Source organism: Hemitrygon akajei, chromosome 6, assembly GCF_048418815.1.
Source record: "Hemitrygon akajei chromosome 6, sHemAka1.3, whole genome shotgun sequence".
In the NCBI taxonomy this organism is placed as follows: Eukaryota; Metazoa; Chordata; class Chondrichthyes; order Myliobatiformes; family Dasyatidae; genus Hemitrygon; species Hemitrygon akajei.
The window spans coordinates 35,308,332-35,333,482 of NC_133129.1; the positions used below are offsets into that span (position 1 = coordinate 35,308,332).

General features: G+C 41.6%; 1 protein-coding gene across 3 annotated transcripts in view; it reads left to right on the forward strand.

The window, feature by feature from the left end:
* The window catches only part of LOC140728944 (protein WWC2-like), a 241,370-nt gene that overhangs the window by 151,825 nt on the left and 64,394 nt on the right, over positions 1 to 25,151 (forward strand). For all 3 annotated transcript variants that reach the window (XM_073048070.1, XM_073048071.1, XM_073048072.1), the window contains 4 exons: positions 1,877 to 1,956; positions 12,306 to 12,435; positions 14,290 to 14,436; positions 23,542 to 23,615. In XM_073048070.1, the coding sequence (XP_072904171.1) occupies positions 1,877 to 1,956; positions 12,306 to 12,435; positions 14,290 to 14,436; positions 23,542 to 23,615 (431 nt within the window). The remainder of the gene's footprint in view (positions 1 to 1,876; positions 1,957 to 12,305; positions 12,436 to 14,289; positions 14,437 to 23,541; positions 23,616 to 25,151) is intronic.

Genomic DNA, 25,151 nt, shown 5'->3' on the forward strand with positions numbered 1-25,151 from the left:
AACAGTCACCCAGGTACCTGCCTCCTGCAACTTAGGTGTGACTACCTCCCTATAGCTCCTATCTATCAACTCCTTATTTTCCCATATCAGCCGAAGGCCATCGAGCTGCAACTCCAGTTCCTTAACACAGTCTCAAACGAGCTGTAGCTCGATGCACTTAGTATATTTGTAGTTATTAGAGAGACTGGAGGTCTCCCAAGTTTACAATATCAAACACAAGGAACATACCACTACTTCTGGATCCATTCTCAGCACACTAGCTATGTACTAAAAGAGAAACAAAACTTACTAGAAAACTTTCTTACTAAGTGCCTGCATCTGTGCTTGTCCAAGCCTGTTGAGCCAAAGGAAGACCACTCTAACAGCGCCACACTCCAACACTCCGCTTACACCTCCTTTCTTTTCATTGGCCCCGTACTGATTGCTGCCCGCCGAGAAAAAAAACTGAGAAGTACCCGAGCTCCTTTTAAACCTTGCGCTGCATCGCTAACAAAAGATCTCTTGTGCTGATTGCCACCCACCCAGAAATGATCCAGACTTCAGAAGTCTATCTCGTAGAACTTGGAATTATAGAATTCTGGAATCAGGAGGGCTCATCCATTGCCTCCTATGAGGCCTACCTACACCAATCCCACTTGCCTGCATGAGGTTCGTAATCCTCTGTGCCTTTCCTATCCATGTCCCTTTCTCCTGGCTCTTTAAACATTACCGTTCTATTTCCTAACCAGTGATAGCATTAGTCTGGTGAAAACAATCTTTACAACAGGAAATTAATTTACATATCTAGTCAAGCTATGAGTGAACAATAAACATTTGTTTGTATTTAAGTGATACCCATAAATGAAGAGAGTGTACACCAGTAGATAGAACATTTGCACTGTTCTTCAAGCCATGTTCCCCTGGACAGGTGGCTTCTAACTAAGGGCTCAATTAACATTCGGATGCGTTGTGCTGGTGTCTGTGTGGGTGATACATTGATATATAGACTTATTTTTGTCAGTAGAGTCTTAGAGTCAGGAAGCTTAAAAACAGGCCCAACTGGTGCATGCCAATCAAGACAACAATCCAAGCTCGCATTTGCCCCATAGCCTTCTAAACCTTTCCTCTCCAAGTACCCGTACAACCTTTTTAAAATTTTATTATTGTACCTGCCTCAACCACTTCCTCCAGCAGCTCGTTCTGTTTAAAAAAACACAAATTGCTCCTCAAGTTCCTATTAAACATTTCCCCTCTCAACTTACGCCACCTTGTTCTTGATTTCCCAACCCTGCAGATGAAAATGCATTCACCCTATCTATGTCCCTCATGGTTTCATACAAAATAGAGAAGGTGTGTCCTCTGACACGTTTAGGAACAGAACTATCTTGATCTGGTGTGTTATCCCCTACTGAGCTTGTGAAAGAAACTGCTTCTGTTCATAGCAGTGTCAGAGTAATGATGCAATCCTCTAGGAAGGAGGTCTAAGTTAAAACAATCTTTACAAGAGGAAATTAATTTATATATCTGGTCAAGCTATGAGTGTGCAATAAACAGCCCTTCACATTTAAGAGCTGCCTACAAATTAAGAGGGTGTACACTTGTAAATAAAGCATTAGCACTGTCTTTCAACCCAAAAATGGGGGGTTATAAGGCAGTGTAGGAGGGAAGGGTTAGATTGATTGTGGAATTGGTTTGCGTAGGTCGACACAACATCATGGACTGAAGGGCCTGTACTATTCTAAAACCAGAAATTGCTGGAAGTCCTCATCAGTTCAGGGCACATCTTTAGGAAGTGAAACAGAGCTAAAGAAAAAGACCCTATGTCAGAACCGTCTAGGTTGCCTGATGCACCCTGCATTTTCACTGAACTATTTTAATTGTCTTCCTGTCTTCCCAGGTAAACAAGCTGAAGAGAGAACTATCCCAGATGAAACAAGAACTGTTCTACAAAGAGCAAGGGTTTGAAACCCTTCAAGAGTAAGTTTCAGAAGCTGGGTTCAAAACAAATGATAGATGTCGGGAAACTGGTCCTGTTGGCTAGGTGCTCCATGCGGCAGAATAATAGAAAGTAGTTCAAATCCAGAATTCCCAGCTTGCAAATTACCATTAGGGAAGAGGCAAACTGATTTCCACAGGGATATCGCTTTAAAAGAAAGTCTTGTCATTTGAAGAAGTGGAGCAATTCCTTTCACCTAAAATGAAGCTGAAAATGGAAAGTTGAGGAATGTTAAGAGAGGCAGTAATGGCAGTCATTGGAGAAGTACGTTCCTCCTGTGTAAGAGACCAGGGAAAATTCAACTGTCTCTGGTGATTATCTCTTTAGAAGTGTGTCCAACTGGATCTCCTCTCAGAATGCATGGTTCAGCTGCAAGAGCAGATGGACTCACTGAGGATAATACAGGTGGCAGGAAGATGGTCTCAGGGAGATGGTCACACCAAAGGTTCAGTCAGATAGATGGGTGGCTGTGCAGAATTCTCCTGCAGTTGGTCCCCTCTCAAACACGTGCACTACTTTGGAATGCTTTTGTGGGGGGCCTCTCAGCCAACTGATAGATCAGTGGCACTACTACTAGTCCAGTTGTACAGCAGGTTAGGTCAAGGACTAGGCAAGCAATGGCATACCTATCTGGTCACTATGTCTCATAAAGGGTGCAGATAATTTGGAGTGGGTGCTTTTCCCAGAATGGAACTGTCAAATGCTAAAAGGCAGAGCTTTAAGGTGAAAGGGGGAAGTTTAAAGGAGATCACCATGGAGTGTGGTAGATGCCTAGAATGTGTTGCTAGGGGAGGTGGTGGAAGCGAATACAGTAGGGAGCAGGGGGATATGGACAATGTGCAGGCAGATGCACAGTTTAAATTAGTGTCCTGGTCAGCACAGAGGTAGTGATCTGAAGGGACGGTTCCTGTGACCTACTGTTCTGTGTTCTACATAATGAAACTTAGGGAACAGGAACAGGCTTAGTAGGTTGGCTCCACCATTACTCAATAATGTCACGATTGAGTTACTCAAAAATAGTGTATTGAAAAATACTTTTTTATGCTAATGAACCAAAACTAAGTTGTACATTTTAATTATTGTGTGTTTTTCCATTTAAAATTAATAAATTGTATTTTTCTTAGACTGTTCCCAAATCGAGGAAAAATTGGCATTGCAGTTGACCACCCCCATAAGAGAGCTACTTACTGAGATGATAAACACTAGTATTTAGTGTGTTTTCACTGTAGGTTTTGGCACTATGTTTGGCATTTACAGATTGCAAACCTGTATTTGATTGACACTTAAAGGCCATTTTATTACGTACACTCTGTACAACTGCTCATCAGTGTAAATATCTAATCAGCCAATTGTGTGGCTGCATCTCAGGGCATAAAAGAAGACAGTTGTTATTCAGACCAAACATCAGAGTGGGGAAGGCATGTGAGCTAAGTGACTTTGATCATGGAATGATTGTTAATGCCAGATGGGGTGCGTTGAGTATCTCATAAACAGCTGGTCTCCTGGAATTTAATGCACAACAGTCTCTAGAGTTTATAGAGGATGGTGCTTAAAACAAAAAAAACCATCATGTGAGTGGCATTTCTGTGTCTTGTTAATGAGCGAGGTCAGAGGAGAATGGCCAGACCGGTTCAAGCTGACAGGAAGGTGACTGTAACTCAAGCAACCACATGTTACAACAATGGTGTCCAGAAGAGCATCTCTGAATGCAAAAGGTGTCAAACCTTGAAGTGGATGGGCTACAGCAGCAGAAGACCATGAACATACACTCAGTAGCCACTTTAATAGGTACCTCCTATGCCTAATAAATTTGCCACTGAGTGTATATTGAAGTGTAGAGTTCTGATCACTGATGTTTGTTAGCTGGGGTATTGTTGTGTTTACACTACCACTTTTGCTTTGAAGATCTAAAGCTGGATTTCACAACCTGGGGTCCACAGCCCCTCAGTTAATGTTAAGGGTCCATGGATTAATGTTGGGAACCCCGGATCTAAAGTGTTGAGCTTCGCACATTGAAAGAAAGACTAGAATGAAGGTTTGCTCAACATATTATCCATCAGTGAAGATCCAATTTAAAACACTTCCTAAAAGAATACTTCCCATAAGGAACACCAAGTGCCTCTTGTACATCATTGCATCATGTTTACCACGGTTTCATTGGTGCACTGAAGCTTGGTCATTTCGAACTTTGAATGGTGTAAAACTGATTTGCATTCACTGTCCTGCAGTCTATTTGTAGTTAGAACAATGTAGCTAGTTACTAAAGATGTCCTCACATTGTAAAGAGGCTTATTAAATCCCTTGGAAGGATATGCAAACAACTTGCACCCAATGAATTACTTTTCAAAACCGTTGCTATTGTTAGTACTAACACATACAAAATGCCGGAGGAACTCAGTAAATCATGCAGCATGTATGGACAGGGACAGGGCTCCCCTTGTCCTCACCTACCACCCCACCAGCCTCTGGATCCAACACATTATCCTCTGCAACTTCTGCCACCTTCAACAGGACCCCACCACCCAGCACATCTTTCCCTCCCTACCCCTCTCAGCTTTTCGCAGGGATCGTTCCCTCCGCGACTACCTGGTCCACACGTCCCTCCCCACAGAACTCCCACCCGGCACTTATCCCTGTAAGCGCAAATGCTACACCTGTCCCCACACCTCCCCCCTTACCACCATTCCGGGCCCCCAGACAGTCCTTCCAGGTGAGGCAACACTTCACCTGCAAGTCTGCTGGAGTTGTCTATTGCATCCGGTGCTCCCGGTGCGGCCTCCTCTACGTCGGCGAGACCCGATGCAGATTGGGGGACCGCTTCGTTGAGCACCTCCGCTCTGTCCGTCCGTCACAAAAGACAGGACCTCCCGGTTGCCACCCACTTCAACTCTGCCTCTCATTCCCATCTAGATATGTCCATACATGGCTTCCTCTACTGCCATGATGAGGCCAAACTCAGGTTGGAGGAGCAACACCTCATCTACCGTCTGGGTAGCCTCCAGCCTGGTGGTATGAACATTGAATTCTCCAATTTCCGGTAATTCCCTCCCCTTCCCCCCATCCTAGGTTCCTCTCTGCCCCTCTCCCCTTTCAACTTTCTGCTCCTTTATCTCTACAGTTCTTTCATGCTTATCCCTTCCCCCCTTTATCCTTCCTCTGATTGGTTCTCCACCTGGTGCCTCTAGCCCTTCCCCCTCCCCTATCTCTATTACTGGGCTTCAGCCCTCTCTTCGCCCCCCATTCCTGATGAAGGGTCTCTGCCCGAAACGTTGGCTACTCTTTTCTCACAGATGCTGCCTGACCTGCTGAGTTCTTCCAGCGTCGTGTACGTATTCTGTGATCCACAGCATCTGCAGTTGTATTTTTGTGTATGGACAGGAGGTAGGGGAGGGAAAAGGAGCACAAGCTAGAAGGTGAAAGGTTATTCTGGAGTTCCAGCATCTAGAAAATCTTTTGTGTTTATAAGTTGCTATTATTAAGTAGGTGAATACAATAGCTGTTTAGGGTATAACACTATCTGACAAGCAGCAATAATATTAATGACCAGATATTTCCTTTTGAGATTCCAAGTTGAAGGGAACTTTAACCTAACACAACATATTGATTTGTGACAGAGAGATGTTAGCGCTTCGAGCAAATGGATTTAACTGTAGCAAATGGATTTGAAAACAGGGAAGCATGCAGGATAAAAAAAGAGAACTTTCTAAATAATGAAAATGTAGAAGCAATGGAGATTCAAAGGGGTCTATGCACAAAGGTCTGTAAATTGTCATACAGAATTACAGTACAGAAATCAGAATTGGAATATTGAGCTTTCTATTTAGACAGAACATTCTTTGCCTCACATTCCTTGCAGCACAGGCTCACCAAATTTATACAGAACAAAATACCACAGATATCAGAAATCTGCAGAGAGCCTCATATAGCAGAAAATGAAAAGTAATTTCTGTTATTTGAGGGAAATGATCCAAATATTAGACCATGTTTTCGAGTGCGCTTTGACACATAGAAGTTCAGCACATCTGCCACAAGCAAAAAACGACACTTGAACTGATAATTTAAAATCTGAAATTGATGCACTTATGTTGATTGAGATTATCAAGGGAAATGTGGAAATAAAGTCAGAATTAAACAGTTGGCATCTCATTGAAAAGTGATTTAGGCTCAAGGGACCAAATGACTTGTTCCTCTTCCCATGCCCCTATTTTCCACTAACAAGAGAAAATCTGCAGGTGCTGGAAATCCAAGCAACACACACAAAATGCTGGAGGAACTCAGAAGGCCAGGCAGCATCTATGGAAAAAAGTACAGTCGACAATTTGAGCTGAAACCCTCGGTAGACCTCCAAAATGTCGACTGTACTTTTTTCCATAGGTGCAGTCTGGCCTGCTGAGTTCATCCAGCATTTTATGTGTGTTGCCCCCATTTTCTTGCATTTCTTTCAACTGGGCCAGGAGAACAGGCAGGTAGGCCTGCTGCATTATGTATTATAAATGAAGTTCTTAAAGTTAACTGAGATTTAAGTTTGCTTGCATTAGAAATGCCCTTTCTTTTTATTTGATTGTGCGTCTTTATCACCAGACTTCCTTGAAGTGCCAGCGTCAGTGTATGACTAATGGCCTAAGGCAAGTTGGTACTCTTGTCCCTGCCCTGTTTTTTTTGTCTTATCCTACATTCCACTTAAGGGTACCACCCAGGCAGGAGAGTGCACCTAGATTCTATCCCCTGCTGTTCAAGTTCAAAGTGGCAAGTCTTCTGATTTGACTGAGTCTTATATGTTAAATGACTTTTCATTGTTTTGTTGCCAAAGAGGAGGTTCTGGGAAAATTGGCATTAAGGGTGAAGTGCAGTTATGGAACTGGTCGTCTTGCACAGGAATTACTTAAAGTTTAGTCAGCCAGATTGCTTTTATGCCTCCTCAATAATGAAGTATTGTGAGAAATAGTTTGCTTACTGACACTTTTGTCTGGAATCCAAAATATGTTTGGTCCATTGTCAACAAAATACCAGAAGAGAACAATGGGAAGTTGTATGAAACCTTTGGCAGGTCAGGTTTTGTTTTCTCTAATACACCTTACACTGAAAGTTACTGTAAACAAGCAGGTTTGCATAGTTACATAGACTCCAGGCATTCCTGATGCACCAAAGCACTTCCTCCTTTCTGACATGCAAACTAATAGAAATGCTCAAATCCGTGCAGCACATAATACACATGTGGAGCCACTTTTATGGTATTTGTTCATATCTTCTGCCAGCATTCTTGGTTGGATCGTGCTTTGTCTCCCTCTTGACCATACTGCCGTGAGGCTGAGCACCAGATGTCTGAACTCCAGACAGCATCGCTCTTAGGATCTCCGAAACTCACAAGCCTCCCCACCAGGACAAGGTGATCCTCATAGAAGATGACTGCAGAAGTGAATGGTCCCTAGTTGCCTTGCCACTGGGCCCTGACCCTGATCTGTCAAGGCCTGTGAGTTGGCTACCTGTGCAGCAGCCTCTCCATGGTGAAGAAAATCACGCACAAGCATTCACCATTAAGGGAATCCACCCTGGCATTCCGGATTGTGTCCCTTGGCAATCAGCAAGTGGAGAAAGGAGCAGGATCCATGGTAACAACACACACAAAATGCTGGTGGAACACAGCAGGCCAGGCAGCATCTATAGGGAGAAGCACTGTCGACGTTTCGGGCCGAGACCCTTCGTCAGGATCCATGGTGTTGGGTTTACAAAGGGGAACTGATGCAGAAGGGTGGTTACCCTTGCCCACTCTGCACCAGAATATGCAGATCCCATATTGGCCTCTACACCCACCAATGGACAATCCTTTACAAGAACGTCATACTCGATTTGAGTGATCTCATTACTACTTCCTCACATTCTGGAATTGGAATTTGTTTCTTATTGTCACGTGTACTGAGAACAGTGAAAAGCTTGTCTTGCATGCTGTCAATACAGAGTTAATCATTACACGGTGCATTGAGGTTGGACAAAGTAAAATAATAACATTACAAAGTAGGGGTTCCCAACCTGGGGTCCATGGACCCTGTGCTTAATGATATTGTTCCATGGCATAAAAAAGATTGGGAACCCCTGCTGCAGAATTAGGTACAACAGTTACATAGAAAGTGCAGTGGTAGAGTGACGTACCAATTGTATGACACTGGTTACTCATTCAGAAGCAGGCCAAATTTAGATGTAAATTAAAGCATGATTGCCACTCTGGACGTTCCCTTTTCTCTCCAATACCATCTAGGAGGAGATTTAGGAGTTTGACTGCTGCACCTCTGGACTTCAGAACAGCTTCTTCACCACTGCAATCAGATTCCTGAAGCATTCACCTCTTTCATATCCTCCTCCAGGCAGTACTGCTGTGTCCTTGCACTGCTAACTCTGCATCTCCCAGTTATTTCATTATTGTCACCTCAGCATTTCACTTTGCGGAACATCAGATTGCAATGCAGCCTTTGCATCATTCTGCAGTTTTGTCCTTGTCGTATTTATTATACCCTTGACTTCCAGCACTTAGAAGTAACTTCAGACAGAAACACTCTAAATGAAATCTTTCTCTGCGCAACAGTTCTCTCTTGGGAACTCATCTTGATCCCAACCTGAGATTAACCCCCTTCCCTAGTGACTGACTCACTTGCTCTTTATACCCCCACTCCAGTCCTCTCGCCCTGTATGATTCCCACTCCTACTTACGCCAGCCTTCACAGTCCACCAAACAACCTGGGCCATTTGCAAATGGAGAGAAGGAATCTGAGCAAGATGAGTGGGGAAGGCTTTATCTTGCATGTGTAAAAAGAAACCTGCTCGAGCAGGTCTTTGTTAAATGTATTGGCTGCTTCAACTTCAGATACTTTTTTGTTGCCAAAGAAATCTGAATTATTTCAAGTACAGTATGTAATGTGGTAGGCTTAATGGGCCATGTTAGGAACCCACATCAGGATAGATGTATTGCTTATTTATACAGAGTATAGAGCACTAGTGCAAAGAAATGGACCCTTTTGGCCCATCTAGCTAGTTCCAACCTGTTTTTCTACCTGTTCCCATCTACACAAACTGAACCATCTCATTCATGTACCTACACAAGCTTCTCCTAAATGTTACAATTTAACTCGCATCCACAACTTCCGCAGGTAGCTCCTTCCACACTCTCACCACCTCTGACTGAAGAAGTTCCCCTTAAATATTTCACCTTTCACCCTTAACCTATGACCTGTAGTTCTGATCTCGCCCAGCCTGAAGGGAAAAATCATGCATGTACTTACCATATCGACACCACTCATAATTTTGTATACCTCTATAAGATCTCTCTTCATTCTCCTGTGCTCCAGGGAATAAAGTCCTAACTGATTTAACTCTTCCCTCAAGCTCAGTTCAACATCCTTGTAATTCATGTACACAAGAGGCTGTAATCCTAACTTTTGAAATGTTATGGTGAACCTCTTCACAATTTTCTGATTTTACTAATAAATGCAATACCCTGCCCCTACCAAGGTCTCATCACCAGGACAGTGAGCTGTTTCTGTACTGCTGACCTGTACTGCACTTTACTATGCGCATTTGGAATTTTATTTATAGTACAATAGTGTGTGATGCATGTTGTGTGGGTGCACCATGGTCTGGAGGAACATAATTGTGTTTGGTTGTATATATGCAAAAAAAGCCATATATACAATACACTTGAACTTGAAATATGGTACTGGAAAGCTTATTTGGGTTTTTATTTTAGATTTTCAAAACCCTTGTAATTTTTGGCTTTCACCTACAGTAGAAATATGGAGCTCTCTTCCACTGAAACAGGTCTTGACACAAAGGGTTACTTGATTATTTCAAACCAAGATTAATTGATTTTGAATAGGCATGAGTAACAATGAATATATAAACAATTCAGATAAATGGAGCTAAGAATGAGTGCAATCATTCTTTAAATGAATAAGCCCTGGGGAATAAATGGCTTATTATATTCTGCTGTTAAACCAGTGAGCTGATAAGATGAAATGATTGATACTTCCTCTTCCATTGATTTGTTTTACTGTAAACTTGAAGAAAGTGGCTATCGATGAATACAGCAACATGCTACTTGCTTCCCAAATGGACTGTTTGAAAATCCAATCCCCGTCAGTAATAAAGTACATGTTATTTGTAAGTTCAAGTTTTATTGTCATTCAACCACACATGAAAACAGCCAAACGAAACAGGGCCAAGGTGCAAAATGCAGTACCAACAGTCATACACAGTGCAAGGCCAGTATAATTACAATAGTAATAAACATACAGGCATAAAATAATATAGCCCAAGTCCCTGAGTGTCATGCCTTGTAGATTGATGGTGCATGGGATGTTGTCAGCAAGAACAAGCCTGCAACAGTCTGCAGCCCAAAGCAATCCAGCTCACTTTCCACCGAGCGAACCCTGGAGAGCAGCACCAGTGGGAGGGTGATTCTAACCCAGCTTGGAATCCGCTGTGCCACACTGCCTCTGGGGTCTCATCCCCTGGGTGGCTGCAACAGGTAACCCTGCACAGCTCTCTATTATCAGTCTCACCATTGAAACAGTGAACAGGACTTGCAGTATTCCACATTACCAATGTCCAATAGGGTCTTACAATCAATAGAAACACATCCAAGTACTGCCTCCAGTACCTTCCTGTAGCAGTCTGCATCATGGTCTGTAACAAGTCCAGCTCCAATGTTTTCAAGCAACTTGCTGGTGGGTAGATCTGCAATACTCGATGTTCTTAATATCCAGCAGTGCCTTCCAAACATAAAATCCATGTAAAGGACAAATTTTCCTTCATTTGAACCCCACGAGTTCAGTGCAACTGAGTGGCAGCACATTGCTTTTCTTTCAAACTTCAGTTCAACTGAACTGGGATCTGGAAGCAATTGAGGTATCTGTACACTACATAAACGCAGCGGCCACTTTATTAGAACCCGGTGTAGCGTTCTGTTACTGTAACCCATTCACTTCAAGGTTCAAAGTGCTGTGCATTCAGAGATAGTCTTCTGCATACTACTGTTATTTGAGTTACTGTTGACTTCTTGTGAGCTTGAACCAGTCTGGGCATTCTCTTCTGATCTCTCTCATTAGTAAGGCATTTTTTGCCCACAGAACTGCTGTTCATTGGATTTTTTTTAAAATCTTGTTTTTTGTATCACACTCTTAAGTTCTAGAGATTGTTCTGCATGAAAATCATAGGAGATTAGCAGTTTCTGATTTACTCCAACCACCCAACTGACACCAATAGCCAGTCACATTTCTTCACCATTCTTAGTTGGCTTGGTCTGAAAACCAACTGAACCTCTTAACCATGTCTGCATGCTTTTATGCTTTGAGTTGCTACCACATGATTGGCTGATTAGAAATTGGCATTAACGTGCAGGTGTACATAATAAGGTGGCTATTGAACTTAATGCTTTTTAATTAGAATACATTCATCAAATGCCATTAAGAGCACTAGTATTTGCCATTACTAAAATATTGTAGATTTATACAATACCTATAGCCATATTTTTTTCTCTGTGTGCTCAAAGTTCTTGTTATAGGCACATCAATCTAATGAAAACTTTCCCCTCCCTTCACACGAGCATTGTTATCAAAGTTTCAGTAAAGCATTAAAATGTAGGTTCAGAAAGTAACTAGCATTTTCAGTGCAAAACCTCTAATGTAGGGTTTTCCAACCTTTTTTTATGCCATGGACCAACACCATTAAGCAAGGGGAACGTGGACCTCCAGGTTGGGAACTTCTGCTCTAGTGCAGTAATATTGAATAATTGCTGGTGATATATTTATCATATTAAGGTGGAACTACAATAATGGTGGGTTTAGTCCATATTGTTATTGTTAATTTAAGTGATGCACTTCAGTAACAAATTATATGAAGATATTTGTTCAAATATTCCTGGAAACATATATTGATATTTTTCTTTAATGTTACAGTGGAGTCTTTATTTCAAAGGTATTCTTTGACTGCAAAGAGCTTTGGAACATTCTCAGAGGAGTATAAATCATGGTGGAATCATAATGGTATGAAAGGAAGTCATTGAAAGCTTTAGGTCTGTGCTGATCCAGTTATGCTGTTTTCCTATGGCCCTGAAGATCACTCTTTTACATTTGAATTTACAGTTTTCCATTGGACACGTGGAATCAATTAATTCACTCCTAAGATCTGTCCTGTTTAAAATTAATGGACTGAAAAATGTACCAAGGAAGTATCAGTCTCATTGCTTAAACTGGTTCTTTGAGATGATTACATTTTATCCTTGCTATAATGTAGTTTCTCTTTTCTTGACTTTTCATCGGTATTTTTGTTTCTTCTCTTATAGAATCGATCGCAAGATGTCAGGAGTCCACAGTGGTTATGAACTGAGAGAGGCCAAAGCCATCTTAAGTGAATTGAAAACCATCAAGAAGGCCATTAGTATAGGGGAGAAGGAGAAGCAAGATCTAATGCAGGTACCAGTGAGGCTTTTAAAAAGACTTGTGAGTTGAAGTTCATGCCCAGTATCTGTACAATTACTGGGAAACATCCTTCCTCGTTTATTTCACTGAGGCTCTGAGCATCACTGATTTGTGGCTGAAAGAAGGCAATATTTGGGAGCTTAGTATCAAAGGCTATACTTTGTATTGAAAGGACAGGCAGGAAAGCATTGGCAATGGTATGGCTCTGTTAGTAAGAGATGAATTGCATCCTTAGAAAGAAGTGACATAGGATCAGAGAATGTTGAATCTTTGTGGGTGGAGTTAAGAAACTGCAAGGGTTAAAAAAAACATTATAGGAATTATATATAGGCCTCCAAATAGTAGCCGAGATGTGGGGTTGAGATTACAAAGGGAGCTGGAAAAGGCATGTAATAAGGATAACGGCACAATTGTAATGGGGGACTTCAATATGCAAGCGGATTGGGAAAATCAGATCACAAGAGAGGGAATTTGTTGAACGCCTAAGAGATGGCTTTTTAGAGCAGCTCGTGCTTGAGCCTACCGGGAAAAGGCTGTCTTAGATTGGGTGTTGTGATATAACCCAGATCTTATTAGGGAGCTTAATGTAAAGGAACCTTTGGGAGCCAGTGATCATAATATGATTGAATTCATCCTGCAGTTTGAGAGGGAGAAGCATGTCACATGCATCAGTATCCCAATGGAATAAAGGGAATTACAGAGGCATGAGAGAGGAGCTTGCCCACGTGGATTGGAGGAGGATACCGGCAGGGATGACAGCAAAGCAGAGATGGCTGAAGTTTCTGGGAATAGTTTATAAGGTACAGGACAGATACGCCCGACAGAAGAAATAGTTCTCAAATTGCAGAGGTTGGCAACTGTGGCTGACAAGGGAAGTTAAGGACTGCATAAAAGCCAAGGAAAGGGCAAATAAAATAGCAAAAGTGAATGGGAAGTTGAATGATTGGGAAGCTTTTAAATTCCAACAAAAGGCAACTAAAAAAGCTATAAGAAGGGAAAAGAGGAATTATGTGGTCAACTAGCTAATAATATAAAGCAGGAAACTAATTTTTTTTTCAGTTATATGAAGAGTAAAAGGGAGGTGAGAATTGATATTGGACGACTGGAAATTGATGCTGGTTATGTAGTAATGGAGGACAAAGAAATGACAGATGAACTTAATGGGTACTTTGCATCAGTCTTCAGGAGTGAGTGCCATTGCTATTTCAAAGGAAAAAGCCCCAGGCAAACTTAACAATCTCAGGGTGGATAAGTCGCCTGGACCTGATGGACTTCCTCCCAGAGTACGGAGGGAGTTTGCTGAAGAGATGCATTGGTCATGATCTTTCAAGAATCACTTGATTCTGGCATGGTCCCAAAGGACTGGAAGGTTGCAAATGTCACTCCATTCTTTGAGAAGGGAGGAAGGCAAAAGAAAGGAAACTATAGGTCAGTTAGCCTAACCTCAGTGGTTGGGAAAGTGTTGGAGTCCATTATTAAGGATGATGTTTCGGGGTATTTGGAGACTAATGACAAAATAAGTCAAAGTCAGCATGATATCTGTAAAGGGAAATATTGCCTGACAAATCTGTTGTACTTTGAGCAAATAACAAAGAAGGTGGGCAAAGGAGAATTAGTGGATATCATTAACTGTGGAATTTCAATTCTTGATGGACTCTACTTTGTCCAGTTGCAGCTTGGTTACATTAGGAAAGCTTGACTGGGTAGAAAGCTGGAACACTGTGTTTCCTTTTGTTTTTCCTTCCCAAATCCGAAGGAAATTCCACTCTCTTTTCCAATGATATACCGTGATGTTCCTGTAAACATAATTCCAGTGAATACATCTTTTCTTTGATTGTTTCCTCCCAGAGCCTTGCCAAGTTGAAAGACCGATTCCATTCCAAGCAGCTCATGGGACCCTCTGAATCAGGCTTGCAGTCCAATCCAGCCAATTCCCATGTCTCCATCTCCAGACAGTGCCTAGATGCTGGTTCCCAAACGGATATCGTTGGTGATGTGAGTATTTCATTTTTTTTTTTCAGTGATCCTTTCAGTTTGCTTCCTTTCTTGACCCTGCCATGCAGACGTAAGTGTATAATCACCAAAAATCGTTCTGAACTGCCGAGCTCATCCCTTCAAATTTTGTTCTTTTGCAAGGACTTAACTTTTGGAGCTTGATGCTGGGCATGGGAAAGAGAAAGGCACTACATGTGTCAATAAACCTTTCAAATGTGTGGAGAAACAATTGTTTATATAAATGCATCACCACATGGAGTCAGAGAGGCCCAGAAACAGGTCCTTTGGTGCATCTACTTCATGTCAAAGTATTATTCTGGCTAGTTCCATCGACACGCACCTTGACCTTAGCCCTCCCATCTGTGTACTTATCCAAATTTCCTCTTAAATATTGAAATCGAACCCGTATCCACCATACAGCTTGGCAGCTGGCAGCTTGTTCCACACTCCCAGCACCTAGTGAGTGAAGAAGTTCCCCCTTGGGTTCCCCTTAAATACTTTACCTTACACCCTGAACCTATAGCCTCTAGTTCTAGCCTCACCCATCATCTAATGCTGTCTGAAGTCAGCAGTGTTGCCTCAAGATCATTTCAGGTCATCATCACAAAGGATAGCCATTCATGCACATGGGATTTTGTAGACCTGAACCATGAGACTGGTTGTGGTATAAAACTTTTATGCAACTGCTTCATTGATAATGTTGCTGTTGGCTTCCTGGGTTCAGGCCTGGGCCTAAGTGCCTGGAATTCCTTCCTTTAAACTCCTCCGTCTTTCTTCCCTACTTCAACCCAACATCACTTCATGTGGTTTCATAGTAAGTTAATGCTCCATCAAGCCACCATGTTGTGCAGCAAGTCAAGCAGGATTTTTACTGATGCTACCTGATAAGCCTTTCAGTTTTCTGCCAATAATAGCAAAAGATTACATGCAATCCCCAGAGAAAACACTATAAAAAAACAACATGCATGCCCTTTTCAGAGGAATTTTTCTCCAACATATAAATGTTTGAGCATGTGTCATTGTGCTTCAAATGAAATGTTGGATTAGTGATTCAGCAATCTGTGGTATGCAGATGTATCCAGAGGGCATTAAGAGAAAACCAGACCCATGCAGAGATTTACTGGTGAATTTGTAGTTTATGAGGAACTGAACTGCTTTGCAGTGATTAGTGACATAGAAGAGAGCTAGTATTAACAGTATCAAGTTTTATTGCTGCGTGAGGTTAACTAACAGTCAGAAGGTTTTGTGTTCTGTTTCAGTATTGGCATTGTGTGCAGAATTGTCCTTGAGAATGGATTGATTGTCATCAGTTTATTTCGTTAAGAGCAACTTGAAAGAAATGATAAGATTACCAAATCAAAGTAACACCAGACATGTGCAGTTATTGGTTAGGCTGCTATTGGAATTATTTGCATAGGGCACAATCTACAAAGATATTTGAGGCCATGGAGAGCAGGAGTAGGTCACCTGGTCTTTCTAGCCTGCTTGGCAATTCTTCAAGATTATGGCTGGTTGCCTGCCTTTTCGCTAACCACCCCCATATCCCTTGATCCCCTCCTCGTATGACTTCATGACATAAGAGTTTATTCAGCCCATTAAGTCAATGTTAGCTCTTGGTCCCACTCCCAATCAGTTATTTAATTCCATGTAACCTATTCTGATCAACATTGTCCTATCTTTGCATTCAAGTTGTATTATTACATATCGCAAACATTAAAGGTCCTAGCACCAATCTCTGTGGGCCCACCACTGTTCACAGACTTTCAATTAGGGAAACATCTCTTCAACACCACTTTTTGCTTCCTATCAGCAAGCCACTTTTGCATCCAAATTGCCAGCTGGCCTTGAATCCCATAGGTTCCATCCATCTGGACCAGTCTACCTTGGGCAAGCTTCTCAAAGACCTTACTAATGTCCATGAAGACAACATATACTGCCTTATTTTCATCAATTGTGAAGTAACCTACCAGTCAACACAACCCTGAGATGTGGAAAGAAAGTGGAGCCCCAAGAGGAAACCCACATGTTCATGGAGAAATATGGGCAAAGTCTAATTTATTACCCAGAAATCTCTCTATCTCTGTTTTGAATAACTCAATGACTGAGGTTTCAAAGCTCACCTGGGCGCAGAATTCCAATGATCACCACCACCATCTGAGTGAAGAAATTGCACCTCACCTCAGTTCTTGATCACCTTTTCTGGGAATTGATGACTGAGTCAACATCCCTCTGTGAGAGGAGGCATCTTTCTCGCATCCTGTCAAGCCCTGAAGGAACTTTTAAATTTGAATGAGATCAATTTTCCTTCTTCTGTTGTAGAAAGTACAGTTGTTTTCTACTCAATATCTCTCAAAATGGCAAATCTGCCATCCCAAAAACCAGTCCATTAAATCTTCACTGCACTTTGTTTATGACAAGTATTTCTTTAGTTAAAGAAACCAGAACTATATGCAGTTGAATTTGAAAACACTTCCTCTCCTCAACCTTACTGCTATTTCTGGTAACATTATGTCTCTTGGATTTAATACCATCTTTCACATCTCCTGTCAGCAACAGATGGGCTATATTTCCTGTTAGGTTTCTGTGCCTAAAAGGAATATTTTTTTTCTGAAAATTATTCACTATTTCTTCAAATGCTTGCCAGAGCCTGTCCAACATCATGTCTTTCAACGTACTTTCCCAGTCAACCACATTCATTTCTCCGCTTCTATTTCCATGGTTAGCCTTGATTAGGTTTACAAACTGGTTTCAGATTGAACCACACCACTTTCAAACCTAATGGACAATAGTATCGTCTTTTAGTCACTCCTCCCACAAGGCTTCAGAAAAGATTCACAAAGATGATTTCATTTGGAGGGAAATTAAGATAAACCCCTTTAAGGGAATATGGAGCCTGATCAAGTGTATCCTTGGATGTTGTGAGTAGCAAGGGAAGGAATTGCTGGGGTCCTGGATGAGATTATTCTAATTTCTTTATTTAGCTTAAGATGGGAAGGTGGCTAATGTTGTGTCTTTATTTAAGAAGGGCTACAAGGGCAAGCTAGGGAAGAAGAGCCCCTTGAGCCTAACATCATTGGTGGGTAGGTTTCTGAAGGGATTTAGAGCATCCACCTGCATTTGGAAAGACAGAGAGTGATTAGGGAAAGCTAACATGGTATTGTGCACAGGAAATTATGTCTCAGGAATGAGGATGAGATTTTGAAGAGGGCAGGATGGTGAGCATTGTTTATGTTGATTATAGCACAGTTTTTGACAATGTTCTACATAGTAAACTGGTCTGGAAGGTAAGACCATATGGGATCCAGGGTGTGCCGGTGACTTGGATACAAAATTGGCTAGGTGGAGGGAATCAGAGGATTGATTTTCAGAATGGAATCCTGCGACCAGTGGTGACCACGGGGACTGGTGCTGGGTTCACTGCTGCTTGTCATTAGTATTAATCATTTGGATGGGAATACTGGTGATGCACTCAGCAAGCTTCCGAATGACACCAAAGCTGGTGGTGGGGCAGACAGTGAAGAAGGTTGTCTAAGGTTACAAAGATCTAGATCAACCGGAAAAGTGGGCAAAGATTGGCAGATGGAATTTAAATCAGAAAAGTTTAAAGTGATATATTTTGGGAAGTTAAACCAGAACAGGGCTTACCAAGTGTACCCTAGGACTCTGAGGAGTGCTATAGAACAAGAGAATACAAAGTTGTAAGTCCATAGTTCCTTGAAAGTGGCTCAAGTATAGAGCAAATGGAGAAGAAGGCCTAGAGCTTGTTTGTCATTATCAGATGGGGCACTGAGCATGAGCTGGGATGTCATACCGCCAGTATAGGATATTGGAGAGACTGCAACTGGAATATTGCATGCATTTCTGTTCACCATCCTGTAGAAGGGAGGGGAATAATCCAGAGAGGATGCAGGAAGGATGTTGTCGAGACTGGAGTGCTTGAGTTAGGAGAAGAAACTGGGCAGATTGTGACTGTTTTCTCTGGAGCAAAGAAGGCTTAGGGCTGATCTTACAGAGATATATATAATCATTAAGGTCATAGATAAAGTGAATGTCCACTGTCTGTTTCATAGAGACATGAATATAAAACTAGAGGGTATAGGTTTAAGGTGAGAGGAGAAATATTTAAAGGTGATCTGAGGGGGAAGTTCTTCAATCCAAAGATGGTGGATATTTGGAACAAACTAGCAGAGATGGTGATAGAGGCAGCTATAGTTACAATGTTTAAAAAAACACATTTGGACAGGTTCATGGATTGGAGACATTGAGTGGGAAATGTGCAAAATGCAGGCAAAAAAAAACTGGCTCATGAAGGCACCTTGGTCATCTTGGACAAGTTGGGCTGGATGGCCCAACATTACAACGTTTGAAGTCAAATTGAATTTATTGTCATGTGCACAAGCATGGTGAGGTAGAGGTACAATAAATATCTTGCGACTGGATTTAAGGAAATTCTTCCTACTTTTAGTAAGACAGGACATGTTCTACCAGAAACAATAGAGGAAAGAAGACTCGACAATCATTTTGAAAGATGTGGATAACAGCACAGATTGATTTCAACTCACAATGGGACCAATAGTAAATGACAACAATAAAATCTGTACATGCTGAAATTTTGAATTGTAAACATCAGCAGGCCAGATAGTGATTGTGACAAAAGAAACAGGTTTCTCTTTCCAGATTCCTTGCCTGACTGACTTGCTATTCGCAGTCTGTTTTTCTTTTTGTCAATGTTGGCTGACTTGCTGAGTGCTTCCAGGATGTTTTGCTCTTTCCCCCCCCCCCCCCCCCCACCCTTTTTTGGACAACAAGCCTCCTGTTCTGTAAAGTTGAAACATTTATAATGCCCGAAACCATTTGGGAATTGAGCCTTATGGACCAAGAGAGTTCGAGGATTTTCCATTCTATGTCCTGAGTTAGTTTGTCTCAACCAATTAGGAAAATTAGAAATAGAATGGGCTGAGGTTTAAGGGAGGCAGCTGCTCTATTTCCTAAACCTTTGCTGTGACCCCTTCTTCAAACGGAAATACCACTAAAAGACAGCATCCATTATTAAGAATCCCCGTCACCCAGGACATGCTCTCTTCTTGTTGTTGCCATCAGGGAGGAGGTACAAGAACCTGTAGACATGCCCTCAATGTTTTAAGAAAAGCTTCTACCTCTCCACCATCAAATTTCTGAACATACAGTGAAGCAACCTATGAACACTACCTCAAGATATTTGCTCAGATATATCTCTTATTGTAATTTATAGTTTTTAATGTACTGCAAAGTCCTGCTGCTGCAAAACAACAAATTTCACACCATGTATCAGTGATATTAAACCTGATTCTGATTCTGAAAACATGCCAGAGTCAATATGTTACACAAGACCTACATCAGGATTGGTTGGAATGCCCACAAGCTAAATATCCTGCCAAATACAACTTCTGGCATGTACATGAAAAATAGCCACAAGATGCCCATGGCTGGTATGGAATCCTATGCTAGCATAAACCACGAAGAGTTTTGTTTTAATTATATCCGGCCAGATTCTGCTTGCATTCCAATCTGTTTTGCACACTACACGTTTACTGTAGACAGCAGCTCATCTTCCTTCACATGGTACCCAATAATATATGCAATTAACTTCTTCAAAAAACCAGCCAGAATAGCCTATTAAATCATACGAGTGAACTCTCTCCAATTATAGCTTGCTATCTGAGCACTGGAATATTTGCTGATGGCATCTTAAGCGTACAGTGATAAATCCATGTCACGCATAGGTCAAGCTTCAAAATAAGCATCCTGTGGAATAGATTTGAGCCATGATCTGATTTTTGTACAGAGGAATTCTAATTGAGTAGAAATATTTAAGCACTTGAAGTCCAATCATTGCGAGGATTCAGAGTTCACGTGATGTGTACAAGGTGCAGGTTGTTTTGAGCCCCGTGGCCTTTATCACCTTCCTTCTTGCATGTGGTTGTGTGTATTTTAAAAAATAACCATTTTGCACGGGAATTGGGTTGCAAATTATCGCTTATTTGATGCACACGCAAGAGCTTTATGACCTTGTTTTGAAGGTGAATATGTGCAAGATGTTTTGGTGGGCTGTTGGTTGTTCACTGGATGCAGTGAGTTAAAAAGTCATTAAAGTCCAGTGTATTTGCATTTGGTAACAAGACCAGCAGCAGGAAACATTGCTGACTGATAACAAAAGATGCTTGCAGGGTGAAATTAAAGAAAAGCTGACTCTAGTTAGGCCACACTTGGAGTACTGTGTCCAGTTCTGGTCACCTCACTATAGGAAGGATGTGGAAGCATTGGAAAGGGTACAGAGGAGATTTACCAGGATGCTGCCTGGTTTAGAGAGTATGCATTATGATCAGAGATTAAGGGAGCTAGGGCTTTACTCTTTGGAAAGAAGGAGGGTGAGAGGAGACATGATAGAGGTGTACAAGATATTAAGAGGAATAGACAGAGTGGACAGCCAGCCCTCTTCCCCAGGGCACCACTGCTCAATACAAAAGGACATGGCTTTAAGGTAAGGGGAGGGAAGTTCAAGGGGGATATTAGAGGAAGGTTTTTCACTCAGAGAGTGGTTGTGGAATGCACTGCCTGAATCAGTGGTGGAGTCAGGTACACTAGTGAAATTTAAGAGACTACTAGACAGGTATATGGAGGAATTTAAGGTGGGGGGTTATATGGGAGGCAGGGTTTGAGAGTCGGCACAACATTGTGGGCCGAAGGGCCTGTAATGTGCTGTACTGTTCTATGTTCTATGTTCTAAGTTTGAAAGTGAACAAATGGCTATCCAACCTTCATGTTGTGTTACACATACAAAATGGTGGAGGAACTCAGCAGGTCAGGCAGCATGTATGGAAAGGAATGAAGAGTCTATGTTTCAGGGTGAGACTCTTCAGGACTTTCAGCTTGAAACGTCAACTCTATTCCTTTCTATAGATTTTGCCTGACCTGCTGAATTCCTCCGGCATTTTATATATGTTACTCTGGATTTCCATCATCTGCATAATCTCTTGTTTTCACATAGTGTTGACAGATCTTGATATTAAATATTCAAACTAATCACGATTTTGGTTTCCCAGGCTTCAGCCACAAGAGCTCTAGATTTGAATATTGATAAATAGTTGGCATACACGGAGTCAGTGAAATAGCACCACAAAAATTTTGAAAAACAACTTGTATTTATGCACATTGAAATGCAACTGGTTTTAAGAGAGGGAAATTCCAGAGTTTAAGATCTTGGCAACTGAAGCCACAGCTGCTAATCCCCTGAACTGAGCAAATGGCTAGGACATTACAGAGAGCAGTTAACATTGAGAGATGAGCTTACTGTACTCACTGTATAGCCAGACAGGATAAAGGCAAATGGTGAAACAAATACTGTATGTTTTAACAATGATTCAGTAGATAGCATTAATGACATTAACACTTTATATTCAGCAACCAAGAAGAGTGTTACTTTTGCTCATTAGAGAGCTGGAGGAATTACAGTTAGTAAAGGGCAGGAACTACAGTTAGTAAGAGGGAGCACTTCAGTAGTTGATGCAGGCTGAATGGTTCCCAGTGAAAGAAGTGATATAGGCAGAAGGACTTCGCACAACAAATTCACGGTGTCTGGAATGAGAGAATTGAGTTCAACTAATCAAGCCTAGACATAATTAAGATACAGGCAGAGTTTCAGCAGCAGATGAACTGAAGGAGATCCACAGTGGTAAACATGAAAAAATCTGCAGATGCTGGAAATCCAAAGCAACGAACACAAAATGCCGGAGGAACTTAGCAGGCCGGGCAGCATCTATGGAAAAGAGTAAACTGTCAGCATTTTGGGCCAAGATTCTTCATCAGAACCTAAACAGTCCTGGCCTGAAATGTCAAATGTTTACTCTTTCCCATAGATGCTGCCCGGCCTGCTGAGTTCCTCCAATATTTTGTGTGTGTTGCCTCAGAGTGATAATGCTATTATCTGATGTCTGGGATTGATATGTGATTCAAAACTCATCTTGGAGGCAAATGTGGGATCAAGGTTGTGGATTTCCTGGTTTAGTTTCAGACAAACACCAGGGAGAGGGATGTAATGGGCTACCAGAGGAAGTCTGAGGCAGGGACTGAAGATGTGACTTGCGGTTATTTAGTTGGAAATATTTCTGTTCAGCCAGTACTGAATGCAGGACAAACAGCCTGGCAATTTAGAAACTGGAGAAGTGAAGAGGTGATGATACAGTAGGAGGAACTCAGCAGCCCGACCTGCTGAGATCCTCCAGCGTGTTGTACGTGTTGCTTTGACCCCAGCTTCTGCAGTGTACTTTGTGTTAATGATACAGTAGACCTGAGTGATATCAACATATATGCAGAAACAGGCAAGAAAAGGGTCTCCAAAACGTCGACTGTTTACTCTTTTCCATAGATACTGCCTGGCCTTCTGAGTTCCTCCAACATTTATTGTGTGTTGCAAGAACTGTCTATGTATTGGAAGATATTAACAATGGTCAATGAGAAGAAAGCTGGGACAAAGGACAAATCATTGCCAAATGATGGTGGTATGGAAGGGAAAGCCATCCTTGAGGACTCAACAGTTAACAGCTTGATGGATAAGAATAGGACTTAAGCAAGTGTCATATTGGTGGAGATATATAGGAGGATTATGGTGAATTTAAATGTATCAGTAGAGAGAAATACATCCACAGACAATAGTGACAGTGCTTTGTACTCTGGTCTGCTTCCTAATTTCATAATTCCACAGTCACAGCACAATACACCGGTAGATGATAGTGCATTCAGTGCTGCAAAGAAAAGATCTGTGGTTCTTCTGACTGTGTTGGAAACTGGATGGGCTGTAAGTGTCTCCTATTGATCCTCCATTGAAATACAGTAATTGCTTGGCAAGCCCACAGTATCAAGCTACAATGACTACATTCAATTATGTTTTAGAAATCTGATGTATACAAGACATTTTAAATTGAAGACATTTTAAACAGGCTGATGTAATCTAACTTTTTGAACGTGTACAATTGTTTGATCAAGAGGTGACAAGATTAAAAATAGAAAAAAAGTAAAAATATATTGCCTGATTTTACAAACGTTTGTACTTAAATTGTTTTTTTCTAGTTTGGTCCAAGAAGCCAAGCCAATCTGGCAGAAAAAGTCAGGCTAAGTCTTCAATATGAAGAGGCAAAGAGAAGGTAATCATGAATAGCTGGTAAATAATTGCAAACATTGTTTCTGCATGTTTTCTTATTTGGGAAGATGTTAGTCCAATTGCTATCTGTGCGTATCACTATATTCAATTAGAATTGAGTTTCTTCAACTCAAGTTGTGGGAGGAGAAACTCCGTTTTAACATCTGGGCTGGATTCCAAGCACCAGTACCAGAGGCAAAAGAACACAATGGGTGGGGAGACTTCCTATCATGGCCACCTTGTGACCACAGCCGGAAAATCTTTTGCATTCCACTCGGACGCAACAAGTATTCAACAGGAAACCATCCCACCATGTTTACGGTACTAACAGCACACATTTACTGGAGGAGATTCCCGCAGTCAGAAGTGAGTGCTAGAAAGGTTATATGTGGGGGTTTATTGTTAGAGGCCTCTGTTGAAGAGAAAACATTCTAATCCGGATATCCATTTAATATCAGTGATTCTTAATACATTAATATTCATCAATTTGTAATAAACTTGAAATAAATTGAGGCAAAAGTTGACACCGTATATGTTCTTATGGAAGATTTGTGCAGTTTTAATTGCATTATATAATTAAAGAATGTGTATATGTGTACGTGTGTGTCTACATAATATAGATGCAATGAATTGATTTTTGATTTATTTTTCCTTTAAGTGTCACTTAGTCAAATATTAATGCTTTCTAATTTAAGTATTTCCTAGGTTTATTTACTTACAGCAATAACCATTGCAGAACAGGGTCTTTCCTATGATTGGGAAAACTTGTTTACCTATATAACTCGGAGTCCTGCCATGTGCAGAAGTTCGCTGATGACACGGCCATAGTGGGATGTGTCAGGAATGGACAGGAGGAGGAGTATAGGAAACTGATACAGGACTTTGTGATATGGTGCAACTCAAACTACCTGCGTCTCAATATCACCAAGACCAAGGAGATGGTGGTGGACTTTAGGAGATCTAGGCCTCATATGGAGCCAGTGATCATTAATGGAGAATGTGTGGAGCAGGTTAAGACCTACAAGTATCTGGGAGTACAGTTAGACGAGAAGCTAGACTGGACTGCCAACACAGATGCCTTGTGCAGGAAGGCACAGAGTCGACTGTACTTCCTAAGAAGGTTGGCGACATTCAATGTCTGTAGTGAGATGCTGAAGATGTTCTATAGGTCAGTTGTGGAGAGCGCCCTCTTCTTTGTGGTGGCGTGTTGGGGAGGAAGCATTAAGAAGAGGGACGCCTCACGTCTTAATAAGCTGGTAAGGAAGGCGGGCTCTGTCGTGGGCAAAGTACTGGAGAGTTTAACATCGGTAGCTGAGCGAAGGGCGCTGAGTAGGCTACGGTCAATTATGGATAACTCTGAACATCCTCTACATAGCACCATCCAGAGACAGAGAAGCAGTTTCAGCGACAGGTTACTATCGATGCAATGCTCCTCAGACAGGATGAAGAGGTCAATACTCCCCAATGCCATTAGGCTTTACAATTCTACCGCCAGGACTTAAGAACTTTTTAAAAGCTATTATTAATGCTTTTTGAGATG